General features: G+C 36.5%; 1 protein-coding gene across 2 annotated transcripts in view; it reads left to right on the top strand.

Annotated features, from left to right (window-relative positions):
* Window positions 1–14,909, top strand: part of Cap-D2 (CAP-D2 condensin subunit) — a 410,800-nt gene that overhangs the window by 275,456 nt on the left and 120,435 nt on the right. For both annotated transcript variants that reach the window (XM_067148430.2, XM_067148432.2), the window contains exons 12-13: window positions 325–581; window positions 11,271–11,663. In XM_067148430.2, coding sequence (XP_067004531.2) covers window positions 325–581; window positions 11,271–11,663 — 650 coding nt within the window. The remainder of the gene's footprint in view (window positions 1–324; window positions 582–11,270; window positions 11,664–14,909) is intronic.

Genomic DNA, 14,909 nt, shown 5'->3' with positions numbered 1-14,909 from the left:
TCACGAAAATGTTGAAAATATATTGTTTATTATTATATTTTATGTATATAAGAATTTTTCTCATTTGAAAGTTTGTTACAGATATTTTGTCATTTTTCCAGGGGAAGAAATTCATTGCTCCTTTTTTGACAAAGGCTCGTTTACTTTTTCTCAACTTTCCTTAACAAGAAACTAAAAAGATTTATATAGGTTTTATCTTATTTATGTAGGATTCCTTCATGATGGAGCTAGCAGAGGACAACATTACTACTATAGCAATTGTAAATAATTATAACTCAAGTACCACAGTCTTTAAAGGAACGTATTGTTAATTTTTTTGTTTAGGACAAAGTTACCTTCATGGAACAAATGAATAATGCTATACCAGCCATTTGCCAGCTACTACGCTCTGTGCAGGCTGGTGATGTGGTGGAGGCTGTTGAATTCTTTGTTATCGCCCATCAGTTCGGTTTACCAGAAGCTAACAAATGTATATCCTACCTACTGTCCATGGTGTTACAGTCACACGACAAGAACATTGCAAGTGCTGTTAGCGAGGCCTGTAAACAGGCATATCTCACCTCTGAAGGACTGGAGGGAAGGTAAGATACTGTTGAAAGCTTGTGTCCCACTTGAAAATAGGATTAAATAAAATGAAACCTTGGACAAGAAAATTTGTAACTGGTCATTGGAGAATCTTGTGATGTAAGATGATGATAAATATCTTTGCCATAACATAGTATATAAGAAGTACCATATTTACTCATATACTAGACACCCCCCCTTTTTTTTTTTTTTTTTTTGCAGCGCAAAATGTAACGGGGGTCCAATAAGTGAGAACCTCCCATTTTCGTATGGTGAACCTATGAATTTTAGGCATACATAACTGTATTTAGTCATGTAATGGATGCCACAGCATAGTAGATGGGTCCGAGATTTCCCCTTAATATTTTGGAAACGCCTTTCCTTGCATGATGGACACAGTTCATTTTGAGCAAAAATGGTCTTTGTAGGTAATACAGTGAAACCTCGATTCTCCGTTTTTCGAGGGACCATGAAAATAAAACGTACAATACGGGAAAACGGAAAATCCGGGAATGAATGAAAACCATCAACAATTTGGCTAAACATCACAAAAATGAAATATGTATAATTATAATCTTACAAAACTCCTAAACCAAACCAAACTACAGCCCCACTGGGACTTTGCCTGCCAAGCGACCGCTGCTCAGCCCGAAGGACTCCAGATTACGAGGTGCGCATGGTCAGTGCGACGAATCCTCTCGGCCGATATTCCTGGCTCTGTAGATCGGGGTCGCCATCTCACCATTAGATAGCTCCACAATTAAAGTTAATCACGTAGGCTGAGTGGACCTGGAACCAGACTTATATCCAGGTAAAATTGTCTGACCTGGTCGGAATCGAACCCGGGCCTCTGGATGAGAGGCGGGCATGTTAGACCACGAAACCGCATTAATTACCGGTACGCGAGTTCAAAATCTCGATACTTTGTATTCGGTTTTACAGGGGAATCTTCGTCAGTTTCCCGTGAAAACTTCTTTCTGTTCAGCGACTTTGATTAGGCTAGCCAAACTCTTCGAAAAATCTAATAACGCCAAGCCAAACGACAATCGACCACAAGTAGTTTTTAATTCTCTCATCTAATAAAATAAAGCACATTAGATACGAAAGCACCCCAAATGAATGTGAAATCCGTTCATTTCTTAATCTTTCATTGTAATTTGGTCTCCGGTATACTGTTCGTAGTCAGTTTCTGGAAATCTCGTACCGCGCAAATTAGGCCTACGTCGACTTTTAAAGCTTATGTTGAACTCGAAAACATGGTTTCGAATATAAGTATCGATTCTTAAAAGTTCTCGAATGCATTATATTCAATTCTGCGCGTCACAAATCCAATCAAATTGGAAAGATAAAAGAAATATCAAAACTTCAGAAATTACGGTTATTCGTGACCTTGAGGTCATCTGGAAAGCGCACTCGCTGCACATGTCAGTGCGAGTTTGAAATTATACCAACCATTTAAAATGTAACGTGCGCAAATAAAATGACTGCGGTTTTTGGTATTGTAACACGAAAACGTAAAATTCCCAGTCTTACATTAGGACCTAAACAGTAATAGGCAATTCCAAGACCTCCCATGGCTTTCTTCTTTTAAAATTACATGTAGGTGCAACATGTGTTTTGGTCTCGCTAACATAATCGTGTACGATAATATCAAAAATACTGAATTTGTGTTAAGAAGCAGTTTCGATTCCTGCCTAAAAGCCCAGTTACTCTGCAGTGCCCTGAGCAAAGTGCCAAAAACCTCTTCGGCAGTACGATCGAAAAAAGTAAAAATATAAACATCTAACCCTGGACGTAATATGGACGTTTTATAAGTGCGAACGTTTGACGAAACTCGTTCCGTCTTCAAGCAGAGCTGTCGAAATGCGCCGTGTCTCCTTGCAATTGTTGTCGCCACTCTCTGCTTTATGATTTTCCGAGATTCTCTAAACAATATCACCCGAATGCGATGCTAAGATGGTCCCTTATGCAAGTTCACCGCCGATCGCTTTTCCAGTACCGGTACAGTACTTGCTTTAATTATCGCAGTGACGGGGCGTTAACGCCAAGATCCATAAATATGCCATAGCCGTCCTTTTGTGAGATACAGTTCATTAAAAAACGATTGATCGAGGATTTAGCGTTGATGGGACTGGAATTTCTGGACGGTTGATCCGGGAAATTGTTTCTTCGAGGAACGGATAATGCGGGACTATTACAACGTGATTTAATTACGATGCTCGCGGGACCACGTAATTTGAACGCATATTCCGGGAAAACGTATTTTCCGGGAACGGATAATCGAGGTTCCACTGTACTTAAATCTTAAAATTCGATGGATTGCAATCAAACTAGTACTGTAAATCAAGATCATTGGCAGCAGACTCTTGAACACACAATACCATACACTTGCCACGAAGGCTAGCAATTATTTTCTGGGCATATGTGTAGAATAATTTATTGGCGATAATGAGAAATGAAGGACTGAATTGTCATGTTCAAATTAAAGTTTTCATACAATAACGGATGAAAAACTCTAATCACGACTGATTAATTTTAATGTGCACAAAATAGTCCTGAGTTATTAGAATGTCTGTGAACATTTTTACAGTGGATAGGAATAAAAGAGATCCACCTTATCAATACTAAATTTAATAATGTTTTTTTTTAAAACAGGACCGGTTTCGACTTGTCACAAGTCATCCTCAGCTGTCATTTACATACACATTAGAATACATGTTTTAACAGTTGTATCTTACAAATAAACATGTCATGTTTGATAGACATTAGGTAGTATGTCTAGAAGTGAAATTCTGCTTCTTACATCTAAGTTTAGAGGATCAAGAACATTAAAAAGATATCTATCTTTAACACATTAAAAGAATTATAACACATGATAAAATTTGTTGTTTACACTTGACCTTGAATATAGCATTAACGTTCAAGTTTTACTAGTAATAGTTCTTTAAAAGGACTTTCATATTGCGTTGTTTTTAGTCGACCAAATATGCTTAAATGTAGCCGCATGTGCTTATACAGTATACTTCTTATTAGGCTTAGACTTTGTCAAAATGAGTAATGTGAATTCGAAGTTGAAATTACAATAACAAAGTGAAATTCGTTTGAAATAATAGTAAGCTAGGTAATTGTAACCTCTGTTGAATAACTCCTGCAATTATATGCTATTTAAAATACATTTCATGCAAAGAAGACATTAGCACACTTCAATATATAAAAGTTGAAAGGTATAAGACAATCATATACGTTTTGTGAAATTCATATGAAGTATTGTTCTTTCTTCATGCGTATGTGTCAATTTCAAATGGGGTAGTATACTTTATATAAACTTTGTCAAATTAAGTAATGTGAATCTGAATTTGAGATTGCATTGAGAAATGAAATGTCAGGTAATTAAAACCTGTATTGAATGACCTCTTCAAATATATACTGTGTAAAATAACATAAGACAATTGTACATTTCAGTATGCAAGTTAAAAGGTAAGAGGCAGTCCTGCAAATTTGTAAATCTTCATATGAAGTACTGTTCTTCACGTGTACATGCCAAGTTCAAATGGGGCACTATTGGCCACTATTTGCTAAAGTCCAATCACTATAAACTTATATTGTCTTGTTAAATATGCAGATTGAAGATGAATGTGCTGCTGGGGTTATGAAAGCTGTTGTTGTACGTGGTTCTTTTTCGGTCTATGATACCTGCTAACTATTGTCGTGAGATGATTGGGAAGTGTATCGCTTGGCAGCTTGGCGTGTACTATATATTAGCTAATCTGCATATTTAACAAGACAATATAAGTTTATAGTGATTGGACTTTAGCAAATAGTGGCCAATAGTGCCCCATTTGAACTTGGCATGTACACGTGAAGAACAGTACTTCATATGAAGATGTACAAATTTGCAGGACTGCCTCTTACCTTTTAACTTGCATATTGAAATGTACCATTGTCTTATGTTATTTTACACAGTATATATTTGAAGAGGTCATTCAATACAGGTTTTAATTACCTGACATTTCATTTCTCAACGCAATCTCAAATTCAGATTCACATTACTTAATTTGACAAAGTTTATATAAAGTATACTACCCCATTTGAAACTGACACATACGCATGAAGAAAGAACAATACTTCATATGAATTTCACAAAACGTATATGATTGTCTTATACCTTTCAACTTTTATATATTGAAGTGTGCTAATGTCTTCTTTGCATGAAATGTATTTTAAATAGCATATAATTGCAGGAGTTATTCAACAGAGGTTACAATTACCTAGCTTACTATTATTTCAAACGCATTTCACTTTGTTATTGTAATTTCAACTTCGAATTCACATTACTCATTTTGACAAAGTCTAAGCTTAATAAGAAGTATACTGTATAAGCACATGCGGCTACATTTAAGCATATTTAGTCGACTAAAAACAACGCAATATGAAAGTCCTTTTAAAGAACTATTACTAGTAAAACTTGAACGTTAATGCTATATTCAAGGTCAAGTGTAAACAACAAATTTTATCATGTGTTATAATTCTTTTAATGTGTTAAAGATAGATATCTTTTTAATGTTCTTGATCCTCTAAACTTAGATGTAAGGAGCAGAATTTCACTTCTAGACATACTACCTAATGTCTATCAAACATGACATGTTTATTTGTAAGATACAACTGTTAAAACATGTATTCTAATGTGTATGTAAATGACAGCTGAGGATGACTTGTGACAAGTCGAAACCGGTCCTGTTTTAAAAAACATTATTAAATTTAGTATTGAAAAGGTGGATCTCTTTCTTTCTATGACATACTATAGATATCAATACGGAACATCAAGAAATTTATTAATCAAGGATAGGAATAAGTCAAAATATTAAACTTGGACAGTGGGTTTGTAATGTTTAGTCTTACAATTAATTTCTGCTGTACTTTACTTCCAATTTTAGATGATGGTATATTGTTTTGTCACATATTAGCTATACAGCTGTTGTTAGTTGTTGATTGATGGATCATGTACTAGTTTGTTGGGAGGCCGTGAATACATAGTTTGTAGTTGCTAGGGGCCTACTGGTTTGGTAAATCGCTCTTCATGTTAAAAATTGTTACACATTTGAGATGGTGCTTGTTTTAATTTGTGATTTTTCCAGTTATTTTTATTTAGCGTATGGCCCATACAATCAAGTTGAATACAGAAATAAATTATATACATATTTAAAAAACAGGAAAACATTGAACAAGAAAATCCATTTTGCTGCCTTTTTATGCCTGCGTTTCACACACTCGGACAATATGCTGTATGGTTTGTCATGCTGCTCCACAGTCACACGTGGGTGTTGACATCTTGTTCCATTTAAACTACATGTCTCTGCATCTGCCATGGCCTGTTCTTATTCTGTTCAGAGCAGTCCATGTTTAATGTGGTAGCTGGAATCCACTACGAAGTTTGGCATTCGAGAACATACTGTGCAGGTGCATCTCCGTTGCTGCTTCCCAATGTCTTTTCCACTCTGTAGTTAGGTTGTAGCCTCTAGCAACCATGTCTAGGGTGTTACGTGAAGTTGGCTAGCGTGAACGTAATTTGTTTTGGTTGATAGTTTGTAGATCTTCATGTACAGGTAGATCGAGGTTCCTTAAGATTTTATTGAATTCCTTATTGAGAGTGGTGGATATCTGCATAAATCAGATGGCATTATTCCAGATAAAAGCGGGAGCCAGTGAGTTGGCGTAGATCGAATTGTGCCAGTTATTATGCACATAGTGGAATTCAATTCAGTATCAATAAGTCTTGTGTGATGACTGTTCATCCATACTGGAGCACAGTACTCAGCATTTGAATACACCAAGCTTAAAGCTGAAGACTATAAAACACTTACCGAAGAACCCCAGATGGTTCCACAAAGCTTATGAACGATGTTGTTACGTGTTTTCAGTTTCTGTGCAGAGTTCAGCAGATATTGCTTGTAGGATAGTGTTCGATCCAAGGTTACTCCAAGATATTTTGGGTTCTAGTTGTGAAATATCCTGCCACAGAAACTCACGTCCAGTTTAGTATTTGCTAAGTGATTGTTTAAATGGAAACAAGACACCTCCGTTTTGTTGGTGCTGGGCTTAAGTCTCCAGTTCCTGAAGTAAGTTTCCAAAATGGACAAATCCCTTGTTAACATCTCTTCAGTTTTCTCCAGTTCTTTGTGTTGCACAGCTAATACTATACCATCAACGTAGCAGAATTTCCGTGATGTAACTTCAGGAAGATCAGATATATATGTAAGCTGAACAGGAGTGCCGATAGGACTGCACCTTGAGGCAAACCATTTTTAAGCTTCCTCTCCTTGCTCACATTGTTCCTGACGATAACCTGAAGTCTCCTGTCACTCAGTATATTGTTAATAAGTCTTGCTATTTTTGTGCATGGGATGACGCAGAGAAGGTTATAGACCATACCTTCCCTCCACATGGTATCAAATGCAGCAGTGAGATTAACAAAAGCAACAGAAGTTTTTTGTTTTCTTTGGAAGCCCATTTCTGTGAATGTTGTAAGTACAAAAACTTGATCACAACAGCTGCGACCTGGTCTGAAGCCTGCCTGATCCATGGGAACGTGCTATAAAATGGCACTGCTTATTTTGTTAAATATGAGTCTTTCAAAAAGTTTATAGCAACAGCTAAGGAGAGCTATGTGGTGATAACTTTCTGGTTTGTTGTTGGGTTTGCAAGGTTTTAAAATTGCAGTCATCTTAGCCTTTTTGAACTCCAATGGCATGTGTCCAATTAGTAAGATGTCTGTGAAAAATTCTGCCAGCCATTTCTTTGCATTTTGTCCCAGATTGATCAAGAACTTAAGATGAATTTCACCAAAGCCAGGAGCTTTAAATGGTTTTAGATCTTTCAGTGCTGTAACAATTTCTGATACTGTGAAGGGTTTTGCATATTCTGAAGCCTGAGATGGTGTTGACTTCAAGACTTGAAGTTGTCGTCTGATAAATTTGGTGTGTTTCTTGTCACCTGGAACTCGTGACGTTGCAATGGTGTGAGAGGCAATTTGATCTGATGTAACTTCATCCTGTTCTCTGCATACTGGTGGGCTTCCTCCTAATTTTTTGAGAAGACTCCAAGCTTCTCTGTTAGAGTGAGTAAAATCTATCCTCAACTGTTTCTATCCACCTATGCCTTCGAGATGAGTCCAGACTGGACAGAAGCTTGGTTGCTGTGTTAGGATCTCTGCATCGTTGATAGTCGTGATATAGTGCTTCACTTTCTTCATGCCATCCAGGGATATATTCTTTGCAGTAACCTCTTGGAATGAACTTCTTAGCTGTTCCTATAACTGCACCAGCAAAACGCCTATAGTTGTTAGATTTAGGAGGAATTCATCGGATGCACTTATCAAGTTATGCTGTGAAATTGGTCCATTCAGCTTTACAAAAGTTTCAATGAGAATGTGGTGTTGATCTAATTATATAGATTGTGACACCAATTTCAATTTGGATGGGACTATGTTGGCTATGTGGAAATTCACAAATCACTTTCCTCGTGGTGTTTTCAGGAAAACCACTTTCATTACAACTTACAAAACAGAGGTCTGGATTTGTATCTTTGTTCCATGCACCTGATCTAAATGTGCCCTTGTCTTTAGCATCAAAAATTAAATGGAGGTCATTTTCCTCTGCCCATTTCATGAGCATTCTACTAGTTTCATCATTTTTGGAGTACTTTCAGAGTCCATAGTGACTGTTGAAATCCCCTACATAAATTGCAGGATGCTTTGCAATATGTATGGCATGTTCAGGCCAGGGAATGTTGGGTGGTTTATAGACATTTGTTATAGTAATGCCATGCAACTGTGTGACAACTGTATGTATATTTCCATCCTTATTTTCAGAAATCAGCGAGGCTTCATTTATGTTACTGATGTATGTGGCTATTCCATACACATCGTGATATGTTACTCCAAGAGCAGTATAATCAGGGATACGACCTCTGCTTCAAAACTGATCTGCATTAGAAACATGCATGTCCTGAATGGTGACAATATCAATATTGTTGTCCAATAACAATTTAGATAGATAGTCACACTTTGCTTTTCTGATACTTTTGACATTTAGTTGGAGGAGTCGAATGGTTGGTCCAATGTTTCTGGTTAGGGAGCTCTTAAAAGAGCTGTTGTGACGTGTTTAATATGTCATTGTATGTAATTGCCAGGAGATCGCAGTGATGGACCGGCTGCCAAATATATTGTTGCTTGCTTAGCACCACCCAGGGGTCACGTGTAGGGTATTTTGAGGTTAAACCTACGGACGTGAGCAACATCAACCCCAATTTTTTCATTATAAATCTTCCTTGCATAAAAGGGACCCCCTAGATTATTTTACAGGAATTGAGAAAGAAAATTTTTGCCAACTAATGTTCAGTATATTTTGCTCCTTCCAGTACTTTTTTTAAATCATCGTTATGACCTCATTGGACCACGTTTATTTAGGTTTCCAACCATATTTACAAATCCTTGTCCAGATGTCCTTCATTCTCTTAACCCCTTCCGTGGCGGGTTTTGGCAGACCTCCTGTGCCAGAAAAGTGAGGTTTTTCAGAGGAAATTATTTATTTAGGAAGCAAGGAATGAGTAACAGTTATTAAGGGAATACATTCATATATTATTCAAGGTTAATAAAAACTTACTTTACACACTATTTACACTTTTTTACAGTAGGCCTGTGATATGGCTTCATAAAATATTGATGTCTTGAGAATACTGTGCTGTGAGCAATACATTTTTATTTTACGCTTTTGTATTATTCCCATCAACGATATTAACGTAGTAAACTGCCAAATTTTGTAAGAGTTTGGTTTTTTCCAAAACTGTGCCCTTGAATGCGGTGATTTATTTACAAGTTTTCAATGCACTTTTGGCATAGGTCCAGCAAATTTTTTTCAGTCACTGACAAATTTACAACTTTATCCGTTAGAACCAGTTCAAAATAGTCAATCACACTCTCGGGCGTGCTACAGAAGAGGATATGAGTGTTTCTTCTGTCTTCTGATCAGGGAAGTCGTTTTGCTGTTTGACCTCAATCTTCAAGTACCCTCCAATCCCGGATTTCTTGTTTAAAGATGCATCTATCCAGGACATCTTGTTCCCTTTATCCCTCTCAGCCTCAAATCATCAGCCACTTCTTGGTGCTATCTGGGTTTATGTGTGAGATTCCAATGCTCTTTGTTGAACCACATCATGAGTTATGGCAAAACTATCATTTCTCAGCTTAGTTATGTGCTCTAGCACTTAGGTTCAGAATATGTACCTTTTTGGTACCATGATAAAAACTTGCACTTTTATTTGTTGCTTTCATTTTCTGTTTATGATTATGCCAATATCTGAACATGTAAGGTGGAATATTCACTTCTTCAGCTGCTGGCTTCACACCTCGTTTTTCTGCAACACACAACTTTTAAATTGATTTTTTTTTCTCTAGTGGCTTTACGTTGCACCGACACAGATAGGTCTTAAGGCGACGATGGGATAGGAGAGGCCTAGGAGTTGAAAGGAAGCGGCCGTGGCCTTAATTAAGGTACAGCCCCAGCATTTGCCTGGTGTGAAAAAGGGAAATCACGGAAAACCATCTTAAGGCTTGCCGACAGATTCAAACCCACTATCCCGCAAATGCAAGCTCACAGCCGCACGCCCCTATCCGCACGGCCAACTCGTCCAGTGATATCTTGTTTTTCATGGGCATTGTTGTAGATCGTTAACATTAGAAATATTAGAATTATTATAGCACTACAAAAGACTCTCACTATGAAATGGAATCCTTGTTCTTTGACAACTTATATTTTATTATCCTTTTCCTGAAAAGCCAGGGGTCTGATACATGAGTAAATACAGTAAGTTTATGTCACTCGTTTATTAATCCCATCTTTAAGTAAACTAGTAACAGACATGCCAACTCTCCTGATTTAATCAGGAGACTCCCGATTTTTTAAATCCTTCCTTCCATTATCCTGACCACTGATACTGATCTCCTGATATTGAGAGCAACTTGCACTTTTCATCATTCTGTCAATAGCTGAAGAGAAATTGGTGTTTGGTAGGCATTAACAGGGTGTCCTTAAACATAGGACTTTCTAAGACAATGCATGCCATTTTATCTATTCCATATAGGATTATATGGTAAAGTACGAGACGATTTTTACACATTTGCAAAGAGTTTAAATCAATGCTTTCTCAGGAAACTTCAGAAAAACTTTAAATCTATAAATCTGTTCAATTAGTCAAGAGTTTTGAGCAAAAATGATGTTAAGAGTTTGTGAAGAAAACTAAGTCAGCAACTAACTTACTAGTAACACAGTGTTCAGGAAGTTGAAAGGATGAAGAATCCAGTGTTTTAAAGCTCAGACATTTGCAGTATTTTTTGCATTAAAAATAAATAAATAATGAAAACAACCACGTAAAATATTCTTGAATTGTTGGAAGTTAAGTCAAAAGTGATGTGTCATGACTCGTTCCGATAAGTTGTAATAGTCTCCTAAATGTTATGAGAAAGATGGAAACACATGTCACATTAAAAATCTGCTAATGTTCTCCAATAACTAATTGTGGGTACTAATAAAATTATTATTTTTTAACCTAAAACTACCCAAAGGGGTACAGTAATTAGATCAAAAATCTTAGGTTTAGTTTTAAGGGATTAGTATTTATGTGTATTTAAATAACACTTTCTCTTTTGTCAGGGCTCATGCAGAGCATGTTGTCAATGGATTGATATGTCTGCTGAAGACAGTAGATGTGGGTCAGTTTGCTGCACTTGAGAAATTGATTGGAGAATGGGTTACAAGTGGTGCACTGAGTGGAAATTGTGTGCATGTTTTGTGGGAGACATTCCTGTGTTCTCGACCTAGTGGACCTCAGCCAAGTGATGATGATTGCCACTCAGCACTTGTACTACTTGATATGGTAGCTGCAGGCAAGCCAGATATAGTCAAGTCACACGCACTTCAACTTGTGTCTGAAGGTTTGGGTCCAAGAGGAGAAAGAGATTATCGACTGGTCAGCGTCACATGCCGCATGCTCCAGCGACTGGCACCTCTTAAACAGTCTTCATCAGCTCAGACCCCTGCTTTGAGGTGAGTTTGCAACTTTTTTATTTGTACTTTAAACTTGCCAATATTTTCTTCATTTTGGTTTAAAACTTTCTTCAGTTTATCCCAGATATTTTTAGATTCATTGGAACCCAGGCTCATTTTGAGTTTGACCAGCAACGTAAGGCCTGATGTCCTTCCTTATGCAATGCGATTTTCCACGTGAAAATTCCAACCCAGGATTGACAGGGATTCAAACCTTGGCCATCTATGGAATGAAATATTGAATGCCTCTATGTCTAGAAATGGAAAGTCCCATGTTTGAAAAATATAAAATAAAATAAAAAATAATAAAAATAATTAAAAAACTCAAATAACATATTGTTTCGCTCTGTCTTGTTGGCCGATCTTCAACATGAAGTACTGTACATGAATTCTTTGGAAAACTTGTTTTGGCATGTCAGAGCTATCTTCAGTTGATGATGCCACTTAACACGTTGACAACCTGCTCCTCAGCGGGTGATTTAAACCTCCAGCCCAGCCTTTTTAAATCCCCTCATCTCTATATTGCACTATTTTACATTAAATGTTACTGTACAGAAACAAGTGCAGGTACAATATTGAAAACTTCAACAGACTTCGAGGTTGATTACGAGTAGTTCTTGAGGCTATGGTACTGGGTTTGACATTTTCCTGGATGGAAAGGCACACCACACTTTTCACAGAACCACCTGGTTTCACACCAGATGTTGCTTTTTGCGCACACTCTGTACCGTCTTGTTGGAAAATTGTCCGATTTCACGCCTGGGGATTTATGAAACACATGCTCTTTTATTTTCCCATCAAGTCCACATGGTGGATCATTAGCCAGAGTTCGCTTAGGGGACTGCACTGGTGGACTACACATAGACGAGCCTACTGAAGACTCAGTCACTACTGATCTGCATTTAGAGCATTTGCCCAGGTGGCAGATTCCCTATCTGTTGTTTTCCTAGCCTTTTCTTAAATGATAGCAAAGAAATTGGAAATTTATTGAACATCTCCCTTGGTAAGTTATTCCAACCCCTAACTCCCCTTCCTATAAACAAATATTTGCCCCAATTTGTCCTCTTGAATTCCAGCTTTATCTTCATATTGTGATCTTCTCTACTTTTAAAGACATCACTCAAAATTATTTGTCTACTGATGTCATTCCACGCCATCTCTCCACTGACAGCACGAAACATACCACTTAAAGTCAAAGAATAATACTAGATTATTAATTCCACCTATTCAATACATGAGTTTTTTTTAAAAATTAAATTTAAGAAATGGATCTTAACATATTAGAACACAGGGACATGTTTCGCCCATAATGAGGGTGTCATCAGCCTAAATATCTCATACCTGAAAGAATGAAAAATCAGGATCATGATTGTTCTTATTTGTAGTTTTTAATGAAGGTCTAAAATATAAATAAGAGGATACTGTTGTAGGTACAAATGTCTAAAAAGGACTAGCAAGTGGAAGACAGCAGTTATAAGTACTCTTATGACAAAGTCTTGTAATCAATCCTTATTATAGATTATTACAAATGTCTTGTTTTTAAATGTGGTAGCAAGTAGCGAGTTAAAAGTTCAAAATGAATCTGTAAATTGTTGCATTGAAATGAAATCTGGTAAATGTGGTGCCTTATTGGAGATGGCGTAAGGAGCTTATAATAGCTTAATATTTACGATGAAAGTCACTCTTAGTGGTGGTTAAATTAAAAATCCAAAATTGTTTTTCTGTTAAAGATGTTAATCTTATGTGAAAAGATAAGAAGGCAAACTTCTTAAAACAATTAGGAGCAAGGACAAGTACTTGTCAGAAACGTAGCTATATTTATATTAGCAAGTAGACGTAGTTGTAGCTTCTTACATTAAAAGTCGAAAGGAAAATGTGCAAGGTTGAGTGGAGAATGTGGTGTTATGTCTGAAACAAGAGGAGAGTGAAATGTTAAGGAATAAAATTAAAGGAGAAGGAGAGAACGAAGAAAAAATGATGTGTGTGAAATTCCTTACCCCTTTGACAGTTGTGATGTTAATATGGTTAAAGGTGAGGTGAGTTGAAGAAAATATGTTGTGTGTAATTTCATTTATCTTCTTGACTCTTGTAATGTTAATTAGTTGCCATGGTAGCGTTTGAATGACTGACATTTGAGCTTCTAGTGTTACACCAATGTGAGATTGGCGGAGGAGGGTTGGGCGGGGCATTAAGTTTATGTGCTATTGAATGCGGTTGGCTTGTGGGGACAGATGGGAGGGAGTTGTGTTTCTTAAAGTGGGAGGGGTCCTGGAAGATGATAATTTTAGATTGTTTATTATGTTTGTTATTATGTTTATGGTTTAGTGATTGCAACAGTTTTGGTAAAATCTCGTATAATGGTTTTTTTTACTTAAATAATATCGTTAAGGTTTAAATTTTTGTTGTAATATCGGTCTAAATATATATAGATGTTTTCTAATTCGTTCATTAATTTCCTTTCACCTACTTTTTTAATGATAGTGAGGTGTTGATCTATAGTAGTGAAATGTTGACCTGCTTCTTTCATGTGAGAGCTCATAGCTGAAAATTTGTTGTGTTTATAGGCATTATAATGTTCTAAGTATCTAGTGTGAAAGCTGAGGCCAGTTCGCCCAATGTACGAGACGCCACATTTGGTGCAAGTGAGTCTGTAAATGCCTGAACCTGAGTAAATGTTATTATTTGAATTGACTGTTTTGTGATTGAAAAATAATTTTTGGTTGGTGTTATTTGTTCTAAAGGCTATGCAAGTGTTTTGGTTTTTTAGGGGGTTCAAAACCTGGTAAATGTCTGGATTGTTGTAGGTGAAAGTAATAAAATTGGATGTTTTGGGTCTGTCAGGGATGAGGTTTGTTGTTAATTTGAGTTTTATTTTGTTGATAAAATGGTTAATTGTTCCTGGTTTATACCCATTAATTTTTGCCAAATATTTTATGTAATTGAGTTCATCTTTTAGGTTCTTAGGTGATAGAGGGATTTTTAAAGCTCTGTAAATTAAACTATGGAAGGTGGCTAGTTTATGGGATTTTGGATGTAATGAAGTATTTTTTATTGTTATTGCAGTGTGGGTTGGTTTTCTATAAATTTGGAAGTCAGTGTTAGCAATATTATGTGTTACTGTAACATCTAGGAAGTTTTGGATCTATTGATTTCAACTTCCTTGGTGAATTTTGTATTTTTGTATAGGTTGTTAAGGAAATTTAAAATTTTATCGTTATTGTTGAGTTCTTAATAATAATTACGAAA

The sequence above is a fragment of the Anabrus simplex genome, chromosome 5 (assembly GCF_040414725.1).
Source record: "Anabrus simplex isolate iqAnaSimp1 chromosome 5, ASM4041472v1, whole genome shotgun sequence".
Classification (NCBI taxonomy): Eukaryota; Metazoa; Arthropoda; class Insecta; order Orthoptera; family Tettigoniidae; genus Anabrus; species Anabrus simplex.
Note: the sequence above shows the minus strand (reverse complement) of the source record. Positions and strands in the feature narration are given on the sequence as shown.